The sequence below is a fragment of the Watersipora subatra genome, chromosome 2 (assembly GCF_963576615.1).
Source record: "Watersipora subatra chromosome 2, tzWatSuba1.1, whole genome shotgun sequence".
In the NCBI taxonomy this organism is placed as follows: Eukaryota; Metazoa; Bryozoa; class Gymnolaemata; order Cheilostomatida; family Watersiporidae; genus Watersipora; species Watersipora subatra.
The window spans coordinates 29,180,471-29,204,851 of record NC_088709.1 but is presented as its reverse complement, the minus strand read 5'-3'; the positions used below and the strand labels follow the sequence as shown (position 1 = coordinate 29,204,851).

General features: G+C 33.2%; 2 protein-coding genes across 4 annotated transcripts in view; one reads left to right on the top strand and one right to left on the bottom strand.

Moving 5' to 3' along the window:
* LOC137387277 (probable phosphatase phospho2) overlaps positions 1-24,381 on the top strand; it is a 393,003-nt gene that overhangs the window by 147,669 nt on the left and 220,953 nt on the right. The gene's annotated exons all lie outside the window — the stretch shown is intronic.
* On the bottom strand, positions 1,219-23,384 carry LOC137388112 (disintegrin and metalloproteinase domain-containing protein 12-like). Its single transcript, XM_068074624.1, has 3 exons — positions 22,883-23,384; positions 2,357-2,638; positions 1,219-1,337 (listed from the first exon to the last, which is right to left on the bottom strand). Exons 1-3 carry the CDS (start codon positions 23,382-23,384, stop codon positions 1,219-1,221), a joined length of 903 nt encoding a protein of 300 aa, XP_067930725.1.

Here is a 24,381-nt window from a genome sequence, read left to right as displayed (position 1 = left end):
TTTCTTTTTAGTATATTTTTTTGTACATAAAGATTAATACTGTGATAAAACTTGGATTAAGGGAGTTGTCTCAAAGTTTTAAGTCTTAATAAATATTCAGAGACCACTTTGCGGCATTGCAATGGGATGCATACAGTTTTGCTATTTTCCATTTCTTTTGCCGCTAGTAATTAAATACTCACCCTAACTGTTTAAAAATGCTTCATAGGCGATCTAAATATATTTCTACTTTGAATATATCGAGTTTGTACATGTAGATATTTTGCTAATATTACGCCAGTCGTTAAGTTTCATACATTCTGAGCCACTGCAGAAAATGACGCACAGGTCTTGTCAGCGTTTGTGCAGAATTGCCAAAATGGCACCTATAGGGTTTGTGGTAAAAGCCAGCCAAATGAGCTGACCAAACTTACGAACAATTAGTCAGTAGCTGGGCTATCACTAACTGGTTGCATGCACGGACAGACAAACGAGAAAAACCTTATCCAGCCAGCTAAGTGCAACTATCCCGGCTAAAGGTGCTAAGCTATCAAGGCTAATGGTGCGGCCAAATGCGCCGATCTTTTCATTGGTTCTGACTGAAGTCACGAAATCAACGAAAACACAGAATTATTCGGTCGAAATTCACAGAATTATCAAAGCTGTGCATGCACATCGAAATCGTCAACGAAATGCTTTTAATTGGCTAAACAAATTATTAACAAGCGCGATTTTACCAGCTTTTGCAATTAGTATTGACTAAGACTCGTGTTGCGAGACACAATAAAAGTACCCATGCAATTTAACATAGTACTACATACGATGCAACTGCTTAAATTGGGCTATTGTTGGTTTTTTATCGCTTGGTCACCATGGCTACAAATCGTTTCTTTTTTAATAATAACAATTTGTTTAGCAGCAAAAGTTCTGTTGTAGAAAGTGTTGCCATCTTTAGAGCAATCAAATTGCATGGTATTTACTATGGCGATATGCATTAGCATTTTTTTTGCGTGTCACGTTATGTGCTCTAGACTATATAAATTGCAAAAGCTGATAAAATCGTGCTCGCTAATAGTTTGTTGAGCCAATCAAAAGCATTTCATCAATGATTTCAGTGTGCATGCACAGCTGACAATTCTGTGAATTTCAGCTGAATAATTCTGTGTTTTTTGTTCATTTCTTGATTTCGGTCAGAACCAACAAAAAAATTGGTGCATGTGGATGTACCTTAACGCCGGCTCAGCTATAGACCAAAGCATTGCTGTCACGAATAAAGCTGGCGAGGATAAATCCGGCGTGGATAAAGCCGGCGCGGTTATTATGTACACACAAGCAGCTGAGCTTGAAAAGGGCGGAGCCTATCACAGAACCAAAGATATAAAAGGAGCACACACATGGACTACTGAGTTGAGTGTACCAATGCTTCTGACTTACAGTTGTACTATGATTATGATATATTTGTGTAAAAACATATTTATCACAGGATTGCTACAACTAGTTATCAATGCAAACTCTCTTAGAGTTAGTAACAATAAGTAAAGCGCCTAGACTTCTGCCCAAGACAAGTTGGGAAGTAGGTTCCCTTACAGGTTAATAGCAATGTTTTTTAACGTGTTCTAAAAGATACTTGCACCAATAAGCATATATACATTGTTTTTCATAGCGTAATTCTCTCACCACGAAACTTTTTGCTCATTCTGACGGAATGAATTTATGCTGACAAATCTTTGCTTCTGTATAGTCAGAATTTTTGCTGTAAATTCTAGAGCTCCTGTTATAAAGCTTCAACCTAAATCTTTTGGGGTATCAGCAGAAAGTTCTGCACAGAGGTAAATGTATTTTACAAGCATTGTCATGGTTAATACATTTTTATTTTATTTACATCGTCGTGCAAAAGAAAAACGCTTTCTTTTTTTGCAGTTTGACCAAAATGCAGCCTCTCAGTTTCTAATATAAAGATATGGTTATCAAAAAGGCCTGGGGCCAAAATAACTGGTTCATTTTTTTAGCAAAATGATAACCCAGTATCCTAAATTTACTGAAGTGAAATTTTGGGTGGACTTGTTTACTCTGTGATTCCGGATCGATGTTTTTGTATAAATACTAAGGCGAGCCGTTATAAAGTTTTTTCTTGGCAAAAGAGTTAACACTAGTTACAATCCAACCTAAGAAACATTTAAAATTCTTCGATAATTATCAACATCATAACTTTAAAACACTGAAAATTCTATTTTAAAAAAAACTTAATTGCCCGTTGTTGAATGGAACTGGTGATAAAACAACTAATCAGTCACCACAAGCAAAAAATATTGTAGATAAACGTTTAAAAACGACATACAACCATCATAGTCTAGCTCAAAAATTTTTATAACTCTACCTTGAGCTCTCTCATTGCGATCATAGCAGTATTTCGGTGCATTCGTCACATTGCCCTTCCACAGTACTTTACACTGGGATAAATGTGAGCGACAAAAACCATTGTAACAATAAGCTTCGTCTTCATTGTAGCAGGAAGTACCATCATATCTGTAGATGTCCTCAGGACAAATTGGACTTTCTCCTGAACAATACTCCTCGATATCACACTGACTATGTCGTCTTTCACGACAGAGAGTGCATCTGCCATGTAGTTGGCATGTTTCAAGATTGCAGCATACACCTAAAGTGAAAACAAGCAAAGTTCATTCGTGATTTCCTTCTTTAAAACTTAATAAGATAATTTCATCCCAGTCATTAGTTGTCCCAGGGTATTGTATAACAAGCTAAAAAAAAGCCTAATCATTTTGTAAAAATGTTTCAAGCAGAGATTTGTGTTCACACAAAAATGACGTAATAATTTCAACTCTATGGCTTTCTTTTAGCTTCATGACACGTGATGCTTTTGTCCTTGACGTATTAGAGCTAATTTGTTTTCGGCAAAACGATATCGACAATAGACTCTCTCGATATTAGAATTTGGCGATTAAATTTTATTAACTCTAAGAAATACGATGTCGTTTTTGTGAACCTCTATTTCTGGCTTTTCTTAAGGTTCAATTGCTAAATTACTGTTAAGGCCACTACTTTTCACGCGGACAATTGCATTATCTCGAGTAGGAATAGCATGTAGATTCTTTCACCTTCGATCAGACAAAGACACTACAATATTTTATTTTTACATTACATATCGTCGTACCAGTATCGTCGTATTCAGAGTTTTGATGAATAGCTGTTGGTGGAACAGTAACTTTTTTATACACACATTTCTATGCAAGAATTGCTATTATTAGTTCAACATATTCACAAATTTTATTTTGTTTTCTCAGTTCATATTAACTGTATCATTACCGAATCATCTCATATTGTAATCGTAGCAAAACAGACTCAACTTAGCTATTACTTGCTAATTATTTCACTGTTACATCTAAACCCTTTTATAGTCATTTTATTTTTTAATTTATTTGACCTGCACGAAACATTTTTCTCATGATATGAAGGTTAAAAGTTGTTTGACAAAGTAAGTTTGAAAACCTTTACAGTTGTTTTAGGTAAAATGGCAAATGTTGTTATATGTTAAATACAAATCAATTTTCTGCTCACAGTTTTTTTTTATTACCTGGTCAACGCTGGGTTGTACAGCTAAGTGTATTAGCTTACACACCTTTCTTTTTAAACCTAACCAATTAGTTTTTTGTAATTAATTTCACATTTTACAACAAACATTTGCAAAATTACTCTAAGATTTATCGTGTAAGATTGGAAGTATCAGTTATTCCCCACTCTCTTATATTCACATACATTTACATACTTCGAGAAATATATATATACATGTAGATATTTAAATTTAAATTCTTATTACATTTATAAACTTCTTATAACTTTTGAAGTTTATAATATAAGTTTTTAAAGCTTTTTCATTGTTGTTATTATTTCAACTTGCAATCTTTTATACCTAAATTGAGAATCATGTTTGAACTTTAAACATTATTCATTTTCCTATCACTGTTATTATTACTTGATTAGTTTCCAATCTTTATTATTAATATTATTCTTTTATTCAACCCTTTTTGGCAGACATTGTTTTAATAAAATTTCAACTACAGAATACTATGATATTCTGTCATAATTTTTAGTATCGTCGTATTCAAAGAATTGATGGATAGTTTCTGGTGGAACACTAACCTTTTTATACCCACACACTTTTATGCAAGAATTGCTAACGAAATGAATTAAAATTTATTCATGAATTTTATTTTATTTTTCTCAGTTTGTATTAATTGTATCATTACCATATCATCTTTTATTGTAGTTGTTACAAAACTGACTTAATTTAGCTATTACTTATTAATTATTTGAAATTTACATCTAATTCCTTTTACAATTGTTTTATTTTTATCAATTTATTAAACTGGCCGAAAACCTTTTTTTCATGATATGAAGTTTGAAAGTTACAGTTGTATGACAAAGTTTGATATACTTTACAGCTGTTTTTATTTTCTCTCAAATTATTTCAACTACACAAAACGCTTTTCTCATAATATGTAGTTTGAATGTTAGAATGGCAAATGTTGTTATATATGTTAAATACAAATATATTTTCTGACCAAATACTTTTTTATTACCTGGGTACAAGTACAGCTTATGGTGTAAAATAGCAACTACAAGTACAAGCTTAGCAAGGACAGCTTATGGTGTAAAATGTTGAAAAATGCTTTACCGAAGTTGTTTTTTTGCCTTGGAGCGGATTAAAATTTACATTATTTTATTTTAATGAGAAAAATTGTTTCGGATCTCGAAACAACTCGGTTTTCGAACTACCTTCTAAAATTGATTATGTTCGAGAACTGAGGTTCCACTATATGTTATCAAAATATATAGGTGCTGAAAGTTATGAAATTTTAAATTTACATTGGTTTGAAAACATTTACAGTTGTTTTATTTTTTTCCTAATTTATTTCAACTACACAAAACACTTCTTTCATGATATGTAGTTTGAAAGTTAGAATGGCAAATGTTGGTATATGTTTAATACAAATCAATTTTCTGTGCAAAGATTTTTTTTACTACCCAGGCAACACTGGGTAGCACAGCTAGGCTTGGGGCCATGGTGTCACACGGGGATGCGTGGGAGACTTTTTTCGCCCCGAGTACAGCGAGAGTCTCCAGGCGCGGCTTTCCGGATGAATGAGTTGGCGAGTGCGAGGCGATTGATTGCAAAGCGATTGAGTGCTAGGCGATTGATTGCGAAGTGATTGATTGCAAGTGCGAGGCGATTGGTTGCGAGACGATTGGTTGTGAGTGCAAGGTGATTGATTGCGAGGCGAGTGCGAGGCGATTGAGTGCGAGGCGATTGATTGCGAGGCAATTGAGTGTGAGGCAATTGAGTGCGAAGCGATTAATTGCGAGGCGAAGTGATTGCAAGGCGAGTGCAAGAGCGCAATTGTCAACTGCTCGGCGGGTAAAGACTGGTCAGTCAAGGCGGGGGCTCAAAGGCAGAAGTGTGCCATCGTCAACTGCAAATATACACAGGTATGAACGGATGCATGAATCTAGACACACGAATATAGAATATTTACTAGATTTTACGCGCATCTAGCTGTAAAACACATTGCAGATTTCTATTGTTCTCCCCAATATTGACATGTATATGTGTATGCATACTCTGATCAGGACAACAATTTCAGTAGACTGCATATTTAGAGTTGTTTTAGAGTATGAAAGACAACTCTCAATAAACCTTGCGCTGCACGTGAATCTGTTCCTGTAGTCAGGTAATGCAGCTAGTACACATATAAAACTCAAGTCACATACACATATAAAACTCAAGTCACATACACATATACAACTCAAGTCACATACACATATAAAACTCAAGTCATATACACATATAAAACTCAAGTCGCATAAGTATATAAAACTCAAGTCATATACACATATAAAACTCAAGTCACATACACATATAAAACTCAAGTCACATACACATATAAAACTCAAGTCACATACACATATAAAATTCAAGTCACATACACATATACAACTCAAGTCACATACACATATACAACTCAAGACATATACGCATATAAAACTCAAGTCGCATACGTATATAAAACTCAAGTCATATACACATATAAAACTCAAGTCACATACACATATACAACTCAAGACATATACGCATATAAAACTCAAGTCGCATACGTATATAAAACTCAAGTCATATACACATATAAAACTCAAGTCACATACGTATATAAAACTTAAGTCATATACACATATAAAACTCAAGTCACATACACATATAAAACTCAAGTCACATACACATATACAACTCAAGTCACATACGTATATAAAACATCTCAAGAGTGTCGCAATTGATAGTGTTAGCATCGATTGTGTCAAAATTGGTATCTGTGTAGAAACCGAAAAGGTAAGGCTGCAAAAATGAGACAGAATTAGCGTGATGAATGTAAACCTCAGTTCAGATTAAAGCGTCCAGTTAGCCTGATGCGAAGTACCAATTTTTAAATTATTACGGATGCATATGGCATTCTAACTCAAATTCCATAGATATCATTTTGCAGTGATTAGTTTATATAATAAAACGTCAGAACCAAGTTTTGCAAGTCTCATTAACAACGCATATGAAAGCATCTCTTTGATTTAAAACATGGTTCACAATCTTTGCCAATATTTAATGTTTGAAGGCTACAATAAAACTCGCGTCTGTACAATGTCTCGCAATGTAAACTCTATCAAAATTAAAGCCTATTCAGCTCATATGCAGCTGACGATAACTCGCCTTATTAAGGTAATTATTAGCTTAGGGTATTCATCGCCTTTAATGATCCTTCAGAGTCTACCTACAGTCAATGCTACTAATAATCTTAAAGGTTGACTTGCAACAAAATTCATGTTACAGTTATTTGGTATCAAAAGATTCACCATGTCTTACTCTGTTGTTTTGTAAGTGCCAAATATGTGGAAAAGTGATTACAAGTTCTTAAAAGCTCAAAAACGAACAGTTAATCGCAGCCATATGAGACAAGGTTGCATGAAAACGTAAACAGAAACCATCTCCCACAGCTACGTCACATATGAGCCGTTTTGGAAAGACAATCCAAACTACGGCGGTCTCATGTGGCTGCGATTAACTGTTCCTTTTTGAGCTTTTACGAGCTTGTAATCACTTTTCTACATATTTGGCACCTACAACACAACAGAGTAGGACATGGTGAATTTTTTGATATCAAATAACTGTAATGTGATTTTTGTTGCAAGTCAACCTTTAAAGGCGAATCCAGTTCATGATGAAGTAATTTTTGAACTCCAAATTAATTTAAAGTCGTATGATCAAATGGTATAATGTATAAAAATTGTCTAGCTAGTTAGCTAGTAGTAAACCCATAATTTATTTCAACTGTGGTTCTAAATGCAAGTAATATGAAAAATATGTCAACCTATTATTTTGAAAACTAAAACATTCATGTGTTAATATGAAGAATACTTATATATAGCAGTCTCAGCAATTTGTGTTTCAATTCAAGAACTCAAACATTCAAGAAAGTCTGTAAAGGAATATTTACTTATTCATCCCAGAATCAGTAAATATTTGCTCTATGGCTCCTGGGAGTATGACGTTAATTTCAGTAAATAGTAATGCAGAGTTGATGTTATTAGAGTTTTTATTTCTAAATCACAAGACCAAAATTTTCGTCCCAGATAAATCTAGCTTTTTACAACCTAGAAGGTAGATACCATTAATTGGAAACTTAGTTCAACATTATTTATTGTAACAAGCTATCATTTAGGTTTTGTTCTTAAAAAACCATGGCCATTGTTATGAATGTAATCCTAATACACTGAAAGTATTTCTGGTTTCTATATCTACATCGAATAAGCACACCTATGATGCATTATAGTGATGTGCAAAAAGATTTTGCAAGACCTTTACAAAAGAAAATACATAAAAAGAGATCACTTGCATCTAGATTACCAAACGTTTTTTGGGATTCGATAAAAGAAAGAGTTATTTTACCATCTATTGTTTCATGTTCTTTTGTGGCACCAAATCATGTATTATAAGATGTTCTTAATATTGTAATTAATAATCTCTCCACAATTTTTATCTTCCCACTATTTATTTTCATTAAAAAGTAGACATCAGCAGTTCTCCCTCAATCTTGTAGAAAGGCCAGCATCGCTGGGACAGGATGTCAGTAATCTCTGAGTATTTTGAGAGATTTTGCATACAGCGGAATGCCTTTTTATTTATACTTTCTATTTTTTGATATTTTCAATGAGGTAAAAAGACCACACAGTAGAGGAGTATTCCAAAGCTGGGAAAAAGGGTAAAAAAGCAATCCTTCTGATCAAAGGCTTAGACCTTCCCAATGATCTCATTAGCATAATTATATGCAAAGTTTTCTTAGCTTTCTTTACTATATTATCTATATGTTCATTAAACGACAGTTTATTTGCGATTGCAACACCAAGATATTTAAAAAAAAGAGTTGTTAATAGGTGCTGACCTTGCATATAGTAGTTATAATTTTGTTTCTGGCAGTTTGATCTAACAATTGACAGCCTCACATTTACTCGTGTTGAAACACATTTGCAACCCATCAGCCTATTTCACTACACTGTTTAGGTCTTGTTGCATAGCAACAGTGTCCTCGAGGCTAACAACAGAATAAATTAACAATGAGTTATTATTAAACAGCTTTAGCTTTAGGATTTGCACTACATCTGGCATGTCATTCATGTAAAAAAAGAAGCAAAAACAGTCCCAGTCCTGAATTCCGGGGTACTCTTGATGTTACCCTATTACCACTTACAAAGTATGATGACCCCTGAGCCAATTAGACATCAACTCCACCAGATGCGGACAGACACCAATGAGGTAACTTATAGACCAGTTTTTTAAGGGAGATTAGATCAACGGCTTTGGCAAAGTCTAATACAACCACATTAGTTTAAATATTATTTTCAAAATTATTCATATACTCTGGGACCATAGACAGCAGCTACGACTCATTACCCCTTTGAGCCCTAAATCCATACTGACAGTCTTTAAGCAGTCGCTCTCTGTCAAGGTGCTTGTAAATACCATGTGCAAAAATGTGCTTCAAAATCTACCTTTGAAAAAATAGATCAAAAGATAGTCAAAGGTCCTGGACAGTAATATATTTGCACAGATTTACCACTCTTACCCTTGTAAATTGGCACAACATTTGTCATTTTCCAATCACCAGCTACTTCACCTGTTATAAAATTTTTACTATAATAAGATCAGTGTCCGTCTGTTCATCTGTCTGTCTGTCCTTCTGTCTAAAGCCATGCTAGCAGGTTTATATAAAAACTAATACTTTTGATAGGAATTGAACCTAGGGCATGAGATTCAAAAACAAGCGCGCTAGTACTACACCACTCAGGCACCTTATGGCTCTGCAAAATAATTTTTCATATACTAATCACTTATGACAACTGCTAACGATGCACGAAACTTCCAAGCATACTAGTAGTTAATACTACCAGTTATAATCTCACAAATGGAGGGAAATTAATTTACTCACAAAGAAATGAGCACTAGATGTTACACTTCTTATTAGTAGATGAAAGTGGTTCGTTCCTAGATTTGAGCTAATTTTAAATAGACATTGATAAGAGGCTAAAACCAGTTTTCATCATCTGTAAAGTTTTTTGCTTTAAAAAGAGCAAGTTGCCCAAAAGATTTTTAAGATTTGGTAATGTGGAAAGTCGCATTACTTGTGTCAGTCTTTAGCAACATAGAGCTGAAGGATATTTAGTGCAAAGGTTTTGTGACTGGAGTAAACTTTAAGGTGTGAGTAATGTAGACATCCTGCAAAAAAGTTCAGATAATACGAAAACCAAATAACTACATTTATAAATATAAATGTGAGTGTCTGTCATTCTTATGTCTAGTTATAGCGATAAATTACGCACAAACAAAACCGCTAGGTTTTGTTTGTGCACAATGGTTTAGTGACTAGAGTCAACTATAAGGTGTTTGAGTAAGGTAAACGTCATGCAAAAAAGTACAGACAATACGAGAAAAACCAAATGACTATAATATATATATACATGTATATATATATTTCTCAAAGTTTGTATGTCCAGCTATTGCTATTAAAATCTTGGAATTAAAATTCCGAATCTGATGGATTTTAACTCACAGAGATTGCAACCACAAGTTTTACATCCACACGCTCTACCACTGAGCTATGCAAGGCGTATTGATCAAAAAATAATCATATACCGGGTAGCGTATGCACTCGTATGAAACTATAAACTCTCTCAACTCTATAAAACGATGTTTTTTGTGTTTTCTTGAGCTTCTATTTTTGGTTTTTCGTAAGGTTCAATTGCTATATCACGGTCAAGGCCAATTCTTTTCACGCAGAAAATTATATTATCTCTGTAGGAAAAGCCTCGACATTCTGTCTCCGCTCGGTTAGACAAAGACAGCACAATATCTCATTTTTAAATTTGTACCAGTATCGAGAGGTACCAGTATTATCGTATTCAAAGTTTTGATGGGTAGCTTCTGGTAGAACAGTAACCCTTTTTATACACAAACACACACTTCTATGCAAGAATTGTTATTATTAATTCAGCATATTCATAATTTTCGTTTTGTTATCTCACTGGCATTAATTGTATCATTACAGAATCATTTTTTATTGTAATAATATCTAAACAGACTTAATTTAGCCATCACTTGCTAATTATTTCACATTTAAACCCGTTCATAGTTGTTTTTTTTTTCAATTTATTTGATCTGCACAAAAAATTTTTGTTTGATATGAAGTTTGAAAGTTACAGTTGTTTGACAAAGTTTGAAAACATTTACGGTTGTTTTTATTTTCTCTCAATTTATTTTAACCACACAAAACCCTTTTCTCCTGACATGTAGGTTGAAAGTTAAAATGAAAATGTTGTTATATGTAAGATGCAAATCAATTTTTATGTTATATGTAAGATGCAAAGTTAAAGACTTTTTAATTACCTGGGCAAGGCTGGGTAGTACAGCTAGTTTATAAATATAAGTGTGAGTGTCTGTCATTCTTATGTTCAATTGTAGCGATAAATTATGCACAAACAAAATCGCTCCACACTAGATTTGAACTCTAAACCACCTATTTTGCAGACAGGCGAGTTAACCACTACACATAGCAGCTATATTGCTATACAATGAAATAATTGTGTATAAACTTATTACTACAAACTAATACGCCTGCTTGAAGCACTGGCAAAAATACTGTTGATTACTATTAGTAAGCTTGAAGATCATGATTGCTTGAGAGATGATGATGTAACAATCACAAGCTGGCTTCATGGCTCTTATTATAGTTAAATTAGCTAGCTTAAGTTACTAGCTTAAGCTACTCAAGCTATTGGGTAAAACTATAAATATAATAAAGGTTTATTACATCTATGGGTAAAACTTAGCCAATGGCAACTATATTACCTTCCTCTGTTTATAAGCTGTTTTTACTACTTGTGCAACGGCGGACATTCATTTAGTTTCATTTATAAAATCAAGATTTGATTTGCCGCAAAAAATTAAGCAATTCAAAAAAATGATTTTGTTTAGTTTTTGAGCCTTTTTTCACAAAAAAGATATAAAATTTGTTTTTGACCCAGAATATAATGAACAACAACTACAGCTAAAACTAACCATTTTCTACACAAATGAAACTGTGTCATGTCAAATCGTGTCATGAGACTTTAAAGAAAACTTTCAAAATAAGTTTTGTTATTTTGCACAAGGGTACTAAGAGTATCATTTTATTAACTTAAAGTGCCTGATGTGCATATGACAAACTTAAAACCTTTAATAAAGTGTATCATTCAAGTTTAGAGAGCTCTAATGATTTCTTTAGATTAGCTTTATCCATGTTATCCAACTTTTTGTAAAATTTCTAGCAGTTCCTTACTTTTTCCAGGCTTTAAAAATGTACTTTAACGTGCTTGCACCGGTACAGAAATGAATTTGTATGAAGTTACTTACCTGATGCACAAGTGGAATATCGAGTTAGCCTACAAGTTCTAGGATTGCAACACTTGTTTTCACAGCGATTTCGAGGTCCACAGTCACATTCCTCATCTTAAAGAGACAGCACTAATGTTAAAACTTGTGAGCCATTGCGATCATATCACAAAGTTAGCTTGTATATGCTGTGCTTGAAAACCTTTTACAAACTTTGTTCAAAAACCGTGAGAAAGATTCGTTGCAATGCAAAAAATATTTGAGTGAAAGTTTCTTTGTCATAGTGTGACTCCCAACTTACATGTATATAGCAATCAGCAAGTAAATCTTGGTGATTAGAAGATGTAATACCTTTGGCTATAATAACTAATAGCTTGGTTTATGATTACGTTTTAAGAAAGCTGAGTTGTGATGGCAGGTAATAATCAAAACGTAGAGAAATTTGCCGGCCTTGACATGGCACGATCTAGATTATTTCATAAAGAAATAAATTGCGTGTGGTTTCGTTCAATTTTTATTAGAGAAGGAAAATCTCCTAGCCGAGGAGCGTATGGCCATTTGCTTTGCTCTACTAAGTGAGCGTGCTCCTTTATATATAATAATATCACCCGTTTCGGCTAACGGAATCGAGCAAAAACTGTATAACATTAGTAATAAACAGAATCGTTAATCCGTTGGCATCGTTATAATACAGCGATAAATAACGATATAATATATGAACAAGATAATAACAATATAATAAAAAGAACAACACAGCATGCAAGATATAACATATAAAAATATCTACACAAATTATAATGTCATGGCCCGGCGTCCACCACCATACACTATGTTTTCATTGTGTCAAATTTGTGTACATCTATGTTTCCAGTGTAACAAGTTTGTGTACCTTTATTGTAACATTCTCGGCTAGCTAGTCTTGTTTGCCCATCTTACCTAATCTAGTGGTTAACACACCCAGTTGGAGAACTGCATATGTTATGAAATTATTTCACCAGCCTGCTTGCGGGTCATGTCACTGCTGCCACCAGTAAATGGTTGACCGTAGTAGCTCCAAGTGGGGGTCTACCAAGGGGGGTTTTTCAGTTTCTCTTACCAGTTGCTAGTTATGTTTGGGCTGCCGGTATACTTTTGTCCACAGACAATTTAACATTACATTTTATGTTTCTACTCAATTTTATACCTAGACTGCTTTACATATATACTATATCATCATATGTCATCATATATCATGCGATTACTGGAGCAGCAACGATTTCATGGTGTTGTTAGCAAATTACACATAAATACATACTATTAATTTATCAACTCAGCAATGATTTCAATTCAAGTCCATCAATCGCATCCTAGCAATTAACAAAGCGAAAATTGCTACATTTATGTTTCTAATGTACCAAATTTTATGTACTACTTCTGTTCAATTGTGCCATAGCTTGTGTACCAGTATGTTTCAATTGTGCAGATTTGAAGTTGTTACCATGCGATAAGTGTTTCAACGGATATTCGCATGTGTTTATCAATGTTTTGAGAAATAAATTTATTGCTCCACTAATTATACATTTACATAGTGAGTCAATCACAAACAATTAAGCAGCCTTCTATTGCCTAATGCATTCAGTTATTTTCCAAAATGATTGAAATTTTCAGTCATTTTACAAGTTGACTAAAAAACCGTTTGACAGATTGCCTGAAACATTGATACAAAGTAAGGCAAATTATTTACATCAAGTAGAGCATCAACCGTCACATATATGCATTCTTATATTGTTTAACTTGCTACTTGATGATGCAATTAAAAACATGCAAGCCTTCAGGTACGCCATAAATATGTGTTAGTATTAGTACTCGAGACTCATTCCCTGCTGGTGAGCCAATGATGACAGACACAATGGATTCTATGCTCTGTAAGAAGCTGTTGAGTATGAAAGGTGCTGTTAAAATCTGTTCTTGTGAAAAAGGAAGACTACTTTTCATTGCTAGAAAAACTGAAAGAAGCATCTGCAAGTAAGACTAACTGTCAGTACTATGTTCCGAGTAGATGCGAAATCTTTCAGTGGGGTGATAGTGAGAAATTGATTCATATGCACAAGAGCGCTTCTCAAAACATTGTTTACTCCACTCACATGGATGTCACGTTAGATACCATCAAACATAGATACGTTTCAACTGGACATGGTGGTCGTGACAAGATGACTAGAACTATTAATAAGAATGCAAACAGGACATGCCACCCGAGTGTGCGGCTTTTCACCAGCATATGCCACCCATAATGTCAACTAGTTGGTAAGCAACTTCAGCCAAACTCATGGATGTCAAAGGCGACAATACACAGTACTTAGTTAAGTGGTTTTACTATACCATAGTCTAGCGATATGAATCTTTAGCAATGAATCTGCATTAATCAACTGCCTTACAACATTTTAGAGCAATTTTTTGTTGAAAATTATTTTCTGTGTTTTTACTGTTTTATCAACACACCTGATGATCACTCACGGAACACTACACCCTGTAATGGTTCCCTTAAATGTTATTTAAGGGAAATAGTTTACCTTAAATGTTATTGAGTACCATTTATTGAACCGGTACTAGTCTCAAAAACATTGCTAAGGGCAAATGTTTGATAATTGTTTTGGTAGGTTAGTCTCTTAACACTATATATACATGTAGCTTCTGTAAGACAATTTTGTATAGTCTGAGATTTATCTATTTATCTAGTCCAAACCAACTGTGTATATAATAATATAATATTATTAATATATACACTGTAATATTACGGCATTTGAAGTTAAATAGTAAATGCATACATAAAGTATTAGAAACTCAGATATAATATCAATAAAAATTAAAACATTTAATTAAAGTCATGTAAAATAGAAAAATTACATGAACATCGCAGGAGTAAGGAATAAATGAGGACTTCCTTAAAAAAGGTAGTTGTCTATACTTGTTACATAACTAAGATAACTTTCTACTAAGGTTGTATTGAAGCACCGAAGTAGATACATAATGCAACACAAATGAATGTAGTAGTCAAAGTTTTATCCTTTTTGGGAATCTAGCAAAAGTTACGAAGATTTGAAGGGATTATGGCAAATGCCAGAAGACAAGCAGACAAGCAATGTCACAGGGTTACCTCAAACAGTCGTAAGTGAATAAACGATGTTGTGTTTGTTTTAAGCATTTCAGTTTTTCAAAAAGTTAATTTAAATTATAAAATCTTTTAAACCACTTTACCTGTTGTATGACTTTTTTAAACAAATTTACCCAAATTTTAAGTAGATCTCATAAAAAAGTATTAGTATTTTTGTTTCATTTGCAGTTGTTTTGATGTTTGAGGTGATCTGATTGCCAGGATGTTTCAATATTAAAATAGACAAACCTTGATCACAGTTTAATTCTCAGAAAAAAATACCAGAACAAATGACATTACTAGTTGCATAACGGTGCAACTTGAACGCAATAGCCAAAATCAACTGTAACAATGATAGCTTCTAGTAACCTCATTTTGGAATCTTTGCTATAGTTGATATCGGCTATTGCTTCAAGTTGCAGCATTATGCGTTTCTATTCCGTTGGTTTCTATAACACTAAAGATGTCATAATTACACTTTAACTTAATCTGAGGGTTTTAACCGTGATCAAGTTTTATTGATTTTATTCTTGAAACATCCTGGCAGTCAGATCAGCGTAAACATAAAAACAATCGTAAATGTTAAAAAATACCGATACTAATTGATAAACCCTACTAAGATTTTGTGTAAGTTCATTTTCACAAAGGCAGAAACAAGAACAGGTGACATGTTGTCAGGTTGACATGTCAAGAGTCATTTTGCATAAGCTTTGCTTTATTAAATGTAACAAATTGTACATCAAGCATTAATTACGGTTGTCCTAAGGTGTTTTTAGAATTCAGTTCAACACATAACTTATAAATACTATAATGCATTGTCATTGTTACTTTTCTGACTTTTAGATGTGGTAAAGTAAAAATGCGTTCAAGTCAATATATTGAACTCACCACCTTCTACTAGATAGTTGCCGCAGTCTGTAAACTCTTCAACAGTTCTTGGTTCGTTCAGTAAACATTGGCCAGAATATTCGTTTGCAAAAGCGTAACGAATTCTAGCCTGAGAACATTCACTCCACGTATTAGATGTAGGATACCCTGGCGGGAAAGTTAAAACAGGTTTTGACAGCAGGTCATTTCAAAGTATTTTATGCCATTTATAAGAAAACTAGACATTGTGAAGGTGTTAAGCTCCTTGGATTTTTGAGCATTGAAACATTTTTGCAACCACTTTACTAGTTGAGTGACTTGAAGGTATATAGTAATGTCTCAACTTTCAAACATTTCTAATCTCGTCCACCTTGACCGAATCAGAAAATTTGAAATTTTCGCATCTCAGGCATTGACCAAAAATTTGACTTTTGACCAAACTGAGAGAGGCTGATTGAACTCAAATGCACAACTTGATGCCCCTACATTGTATAGCGTAGGCTAGCTATGCTATAGCATAAGCTAGCCTCAATGTTTCCCTACATTGTATGGCGTAGGCTAGCCTCAATGTTTTACTGTGCTTTAACTTTTAACTTTTGATCTTAAAACATCCTGGCAGTCAGTTCACCTCAAACATCATAAGCAATCGCACATGATAAAAAATAACAATTATTTCTAATAAAATATACTATAATATTTTGCAAGTTCACTTTTAAGAACTCTTGAAAAAATTTTAGATCATACTGTTCTCTCAAAAGAGCTCAAAAACACAGAGCGCCACGAACCAAAAATGTTCTTACCATCTTCTCCATTGCATATTTTTGTCAGTTTGATCTTAAATGTACTGATATTTAGTGCAATATTGAGGCTCATCTCAGATGGCCATTTTAGTTTAAACAAGAGCTGGTCTTAACTGAAAACTCATCAAAAACTAATAGACCTAGTTTGAAGTTCTCGCAAGTAAGAAATGGAGGCAGTTAGCAAATTTGAGTAGGGCTTTAAAAAGTCCTTCTTGAAGTTCCAGTATGGAAACGGTTGAGAGAAGGAAAGGTCAGGTTTGATATCAAAATATAGAAAGTAATGGAAGATTAGCAATCTGCAGAAAAAAATTCTACATCTGTATGAAGTGTTGTAGGTATAAGATTTTTGTCAGCGGATTCAGTACAACATGACGATTTGATACAACTTCATCATTTGGTACAACTTCATGATTTGATACAACTTTATGATTTGATACAACTTCATGATTTGATACAACTTCATGATTTGGTACAACTTCATGATTTGATACAACTTCATGATTTGATACAACTTCATGGTTTGATACAACTTCATGATTTGATACAACTTCATGATTTGATGCAACTTCATGATTTGATACAACTTCATGATTTGATACAACTTCATGATTTGATACAACTTCATGATTCAGAAAAACAAACAACAAGGCAAAGATGATAAAAGTGGTAACCACAAAATGTGAACTAATTGAGGATGAAGTCTGCACAGTAAAATGAGAAAGCAGTGCAGATCTCCAATCAAACCCATTTAAACTCAAATTTAGACTTTCAGGTCTAGACATAGCAGATTATCCAGCAACTAAACTCAAGATGGTATATTTTATATGAGCTAAGAAGCTCAAAAGACAATTTTTCATTGCATAGCATTTTTTGTAGCTTGCAGTTTTACTTCCACACAAATGAAACACTTGATTACGGCTAACAAATAAAACTAGCTGTACAATTTTAAAATTTTTCAAACAGTAAAATTAGGTTTTTGGTTTTATAGCCATATAAAAGCTAAAGCCTAGCAACTTGTCTTGCTATACAAGTTTTCAAAATTTGGCAGCTGTGAAATTTCAAATATGCGAAAGCATTGGAAATTATTTGAAACCAAATTCAAAATCGCTAGCGCTGTGCGATTCTAGTTTTATATTGGAGATAGATCATAGCAAATTTAAAAACATTTTTTGATAGCAAGTTAGCAAAAAACCTTTTTAATTTGATAAAAAACATTGTTGAAAAAAGTACTTCGAAGCCAATAGTAGTAGTTATTATTATTTGTATGCAAAATCATTATTTGTATGTAAAATCATTATTTTTATATAAAATCATTATTTGTATGTAAAATCATTATTTGCATGTAAAATCATTATTTGTATATAAAATCATAATTTGCATGTAAAATCCTTATTTGTATGTAAAACATGTTGCATAATCTATGTAACTGGTTTCTTAATGCGATATTAGCAGCATAGCTAGTCTTCTGGCTAATTGGTTAATTTAACTGTTAGCACCTAGTCATTGACTTGGCATCTACCGAAACTTTAGCTGCGATAAACCGCTTTGGTCGACTGTTGTCTGTATTTGGGATAATAGTTTTAGTAATTTTATAACATCACAACAACAGCCACGAGTATGAACTAACTTTGACAATACTTTCGAGCAGCCTACAAAATATTTCCGCAATAGGTTGAAATGTACATTTTGGCTGAGTTCAAAATATTGCTGAATGAACACAGCTTGGAAGTTTAAGAAATCAGAACCTTGTATCTGCATCAGAATTCTTCTATCATAAAATTGTGAGCTAAACAATAAGCCAAGAAATCGTGTGAATGCCAATTGTTGACTTGAGCTGCACCTTAAACACATATTGACTGATATTCCAAAGCATTATCCTTACTGTACGAAAAATTACAGAGCTTGTTCATTGCAAACTGATATCATATCAGTAAACACAAAGTATTTCAAAACAAGTCAATATTTGACTGCTGCATTAAATTGTGGCCTGTATCAGTAACTCTCACGTAGAAATAAAAAAAATGTCTTTTTGTTGCATGTAGACAAAAGTTTTTTAAAACTTGTTTAAGATCTACTTGTTCACTAACACTATTTATGTTTAATTTATCTGGCTCAGTTATCTTGGCTCTATTTATAACGTATACCTCCTATAACATAAATTCCAGATAACGTAAAATATTTATGTGAAGCTTTTGCTTCGTACTACGTAAAAAATTCTATATAGCGTAAAGTGTCTAGTTGGGCGAGTTTGAAAAATTGATTTGAATGTTAGTTTATCTCGCCGCACATCCGGAAGAAAAAACAATGTGCATATAGCATTATATCTTTTATACATAACTTTCACGACATTTTAGTTCGTTGAACTAGATCGTCAAATGTGTCGACAAAACAGAGGACAGAATAGCTATGCAATTGATCATAAACACTTACAGGCGATCGATTGGTGCAGGTGTTACAGCATCTGTTTACCAATCTGAATGACACGAGTTGGAGTATCATCGAAAGTTACCTTTTATCCTAACCTTGACCCCTGGATACAGATAGACTACAAAAAGTAGTTCTACGAACAGGTAGAACCACTTTTTCTAGTAAAAATATTTTATTGTTTTGCCTTATTGTAGATGTACAAAATATTTGTTATTAACTTTACTTTGCAGAATAGACTTTGCTGTTTGAATAAAAGCAAATCGTAAATGAAAGTCAAAATGTGCACTCCCTATCTACTTGTTGTAAAATTACTGCAGTCACAGTCTGTAAAACAAGTGAGACTGATCATAAAACGGAAAAAAGTTGTGGATGCAAACCAATAATACTGCAATTATGGTACAGCCCACAAATTAAATGGACTACACAATAATTACCTTTTTGAGTCGTAACTTATTTGAAATTTTCCCCATCTTGACATTTATGGAATTTGTTTAACTATTTCACAAGGATTTACGGATTAATATAAAGAATTTTTCATCATAAATACATAAGGTAACAGTTTGCAGTTGCCTCGTAAAACGAGTAAATCAATATCTTACAAACACTTGAAATATGTTCTTTGAAAAGTAATTATTAATTATAAAATTAAAATTTTTAACCTAATTTTATTAAAAAATTATTTTTATTTAAAATAATTAAGCTTCATTTAGATTAAACTAAATTAAAAACTCATTTGATAAAAAAATTATTTTTAATTCAAGCACATTAAAAAGTTATTTTCAACATGAGTAAATTGAAACATTCTGCTGATAAAATTCCTAAAAACTAATTACCAGTTATTGCTGCCAAAGGTACGCCCTCAGAATTTTTGTACACTGGCAATTGCCTGTCTTTCTAATAAGAGGGTTTCAGGTTTTGCTAGATTGTTTCAAATATTATCTAAGATAGTTATGCAATAAAAGCTATCAACGCTTGATCACAAAGTGTACAAATCAATCATTACTCATGTTCCATTAGTCTCTGCACTTGATCACAATGTATACAAATCAATAATTACTCATCTTCCATTAGTCTCTGAGTTTGATAACAATGTGTACAAATCAATCTTTACTCATGTTTCATTAGTCTCTGCGCTTGATAACAATGTATACAAATCAATAATTACTCATCTTCCATTAGTCTCTGAGTTTGATAACAATGTGTACAAATCAATCTTTACTCATGTTTCATTAGTCTCTGCACTTGATCACAATGTATACAAATCAATAATTACTCATCTTCCATTAGTCTTTGAGTTTGATAACAATGTGTACAAATCAATCTTTACTCATGTTTCATTAGTCTCTGAGTTTTATAACAATGTGTACAAATCAATCTTTACTCATGTTTCATTAGTCTCTGCGCTTGATAACAATGTGTACAAATCATCCTTTACTCATGTTCCATTAGTCTCTGCGCTTGATAACAATGTATACAAATCAATAATTACTCATCTTCCATTAGTCTCTGAGTTTGATAACAATGTGTACAAATCAATCTTTACTCATGTTCCATTAGTCTCTGCACTTGATCACAATGTATACAAATCAATAATTACTCATCTTCCATTAGTCTTTGAGTTTAATAACAATGTGTACAAATCAATCTTTACTCATGTTCCATTAGTCTCTATCTCTATCTCTGATAATTTATACAAATACCCCAATTTCGTTCAACCCAATAATGTTGGATAAGGGTATTTGTAACAAATCTTCCTATTCTATGTTTGTTCATCACCTGCATGGAAACTCGGCTGTGCTCTTTGAAAAGTTACATTCTTAGTAAGTTTCTTAATGTAAAGTCTGTATCATAAATGTTCACACAAAGTGGCATTTCACAGAATAAGGAGAGGTTATGTTTTAATACATTAAACATGAACTGACCCAAAATTTTAGTAGATTTTATGAGAAAGTATTAGTATTTTTTTATCAATTGCGATGATTTTTGATGTTTAAAGTTGTCTGATGGCCAGGATGTTTCAAGATTAAAGGGGACAATTTTTTTATTCTGGTTAAAAGTAATAAATATAAAATCAAATCAGATCAGATCAAGTAGAAGTGCGTTTATGACATCTATAGCTGCAAAGAGACCGGCAGAATAGAAACACAAAAGACTGCAACTTGAATGCAATAGCCGATACCAACTATAGCAATGATACCAACTATAGCAATGATACCAACTATAGCAATGATACCAACTATAGCAATGATAGCAACTATAGCAATGATAGTAACTAGTGACTTCATTTTGCACATATTATGCTTTTGACTGTTTTAACTGTGATCAAATTTTGTCAATTTTAATCTCAAAGCATTCTGGTAGTCAGATTACCACAAACATCAAAAACAATCGTAAAAGATGAAAAACACTAATAATTTTGATAAATTCTACTAAAGTTTTATGAAAATTCATTTTTAAACTAGCCAAAAAAGAAAAAGTTAATGCTTGCATTGTTTAAAAATTATTGATTTTGTAGATTTGTTGTTGCATGCTTCTCAGAATAGAATGAGTTCAGAAACTCATCCTGAACTTCCAGGAGTGTCAGAAAGTTTTATTAAATCCTGTTTGACTCATATTGACTTATTATTTGAGTAATATCAGATCCTGTTTGACTCATATTGACTTATTATTTGAGTAATATCAGATCCTGTTTGACTCATATTGACTTATTATTTGAGTAATATCAGATTCTGTTTGACTCATATTGACTTATTATTTGAGTAATATCATATCCTGTTTGACTCATATTGACTTATTATTTGAGTAATATCAGATCCTGTTTGACTCATATTGACTTATTATTTGAGTAATATCAGATTCTGTTTGACTCATATTGACTTATTATTTGAGTAATATCAAATCCTGTTTGACTCATATTAACTTATTATTTGAATAATATCAAATCCTGTGTCACTAAAGTTCTATCAAATCGCTGGTTTCATTTCTTAGTGCTGTAAAGGCTGGGCCTGGGATAATTTGGGCCATTTTTTGAACCTGATCCTACAGCTGAGTAAACTCCTATTTCTAGATTCACTCTGCTTTTCCATATTTTCATATTCAGCATGACCGCGAAATTTTGGTCTCCTTTAGCAGTACACGTTTTCAGGATAATTTTAAGGTTTCAGGTTCATTACAATGTTTTATTTTTTGGAGTATATCACCTAAATACCAAGGGCACTTCTAACTTTATATAAATACACATACTCTACCAATCTCGGTGTACATCAACTATTATCTTTCTTTAAATACCTCTAAAACATCACATTTTCAAAAGAGTGTAAAAAAAGAATTTATTATACTTGATTTCTGTTTTTTTTACCGAGTTTTACAAGCTCAGAGTTTTAAAATGATATTCAGTTTAAACGAATTTTTCCTTTCCTAAGTGGTTTCACAGTCAATTGAAAGTCATTAATACGATCTAGTGTGAGGAGACGTGCTTGTATAAGCAATATTAGACTTCAAAGTGTTAGAGATTTTTTTGGTATAATCAACAGGGCACTACAAAAATAGAATAGGAATACTATCCAACAATTAAACTGTTAAAGCTTGCAAGCAAATTTTCATATAAAATGATTCCCTTACATGAAGTTCTCTGACAAAAATTCAAACTAGAATGCAATATGTTTTGCTTACTACCATGTCAAGTCAACTTACCTGATATTCCCATAATGCAATGTTGATCCGCTACATCCACTTTACAACTGCAGCTGGTATTTGGGACAAGGTGCTGGAGACCCAGAAGATGTCCGAGTTCATGCACTAATATAAATCCGGTGGAGTTTGGATTATTTGCTACATGATTGATAAAAGCGCAGCGAGAACCTACAGAGCAAATAGTTGAAAAACCTGACGCCTTTCCTTTACTAAGTTTACGAGAATTTTTAGCATAGTTAGCAAAAATCACACTCGCGTCATTTGGTGTATGTAATGAAATGATATCTTTATGATATTTGCAATACGTGAACAATGTCCTCCGCAGGTCGGCATTAGTAGAATTTGGAGGATAGTAAAAAGTTATATTCATAGGAGTATAGCTACTGTTCCATATCTCTACACCGACCAAGGAAATGAACACATTTATCTGCTTGTAATATGCATTGGCCTGTCGAATCGTGTCTCTAAGAAACCCTCTCCAGCCATCTTGGTGCCTATTCATGCTTCGTCTAGCCCGAGCTTCCAAAGTTATGTGTAGTTCAATGTATCGAGTACTATATGAAAATGCAATGGAGTGCGGTTTTGCATTCCTTCTATATATTTCACCTTCATGTGTGGTCAAACTTTTAGAAGAATCATGATACTTATGAGTGTTTGTCAAGGAAGCCAAGTTTGATAGAGATGATACGGTGAAAATACACTTGCTAGAATATACCGTTAGCAATAAGTCATCACACAATTTGAGGATTGCGAGTGACTTGGGACAGCTCTCGACTTCTCCGACCAAATAACACCAGTCCTGTCTGTAGCGAAAAATGTTCGCGAAACCTGAATGATTTCTTGGTAGGTGAGTAACTTTGGATATAACTTTTATTCTCTTTATTATAGAGTGCTTCCTCTGTAAGCTGAGATTGATAGGTTTAATAGTCTTACCACGAACATTCAGCTGTAAAGTCCCAGCAAACGACTTCAGTTTCTCTTTGAATGTTGTTAACTGGGCATCTGTTTTTATCGGTAAGGCAAATTCACCGCTAACATCATATAACTCTACGTCGTGATATCTCGTTCCATTAGATGTTGTTGCCCAGATTACTAACAACACAATAGAGTACAAGTTGAGCATAGTTTTACTGTCACAGTAGGCTAGTAAGTGTTTACTGAATAATTTTGAAGCAAATTCAACAATGATAAAAATATTATTCAAGCATTCCATTTTAATTCTTATAGAAGCATTTTCAGTGAGCTTAGCATTGCTTAGGATTTCTTTCCTTTTCAACAATGATTTCACGACAGTCTTTGAGGCATGTAGAGATGGATTCATGAGTTTCTAATCAGATAGATCGTGGCACATTCACACAGAAAACGAAAGTTCTATGACTGCCAATTGAGTCTGGCATGGCTTAGAGAGGACCTGCTTTTGTGCATTAAATAAGCTATAGTGAGTCTGCTGTTATAACTCTTTTCTCACATCACGTCACAAAACATCACAGAACATCATG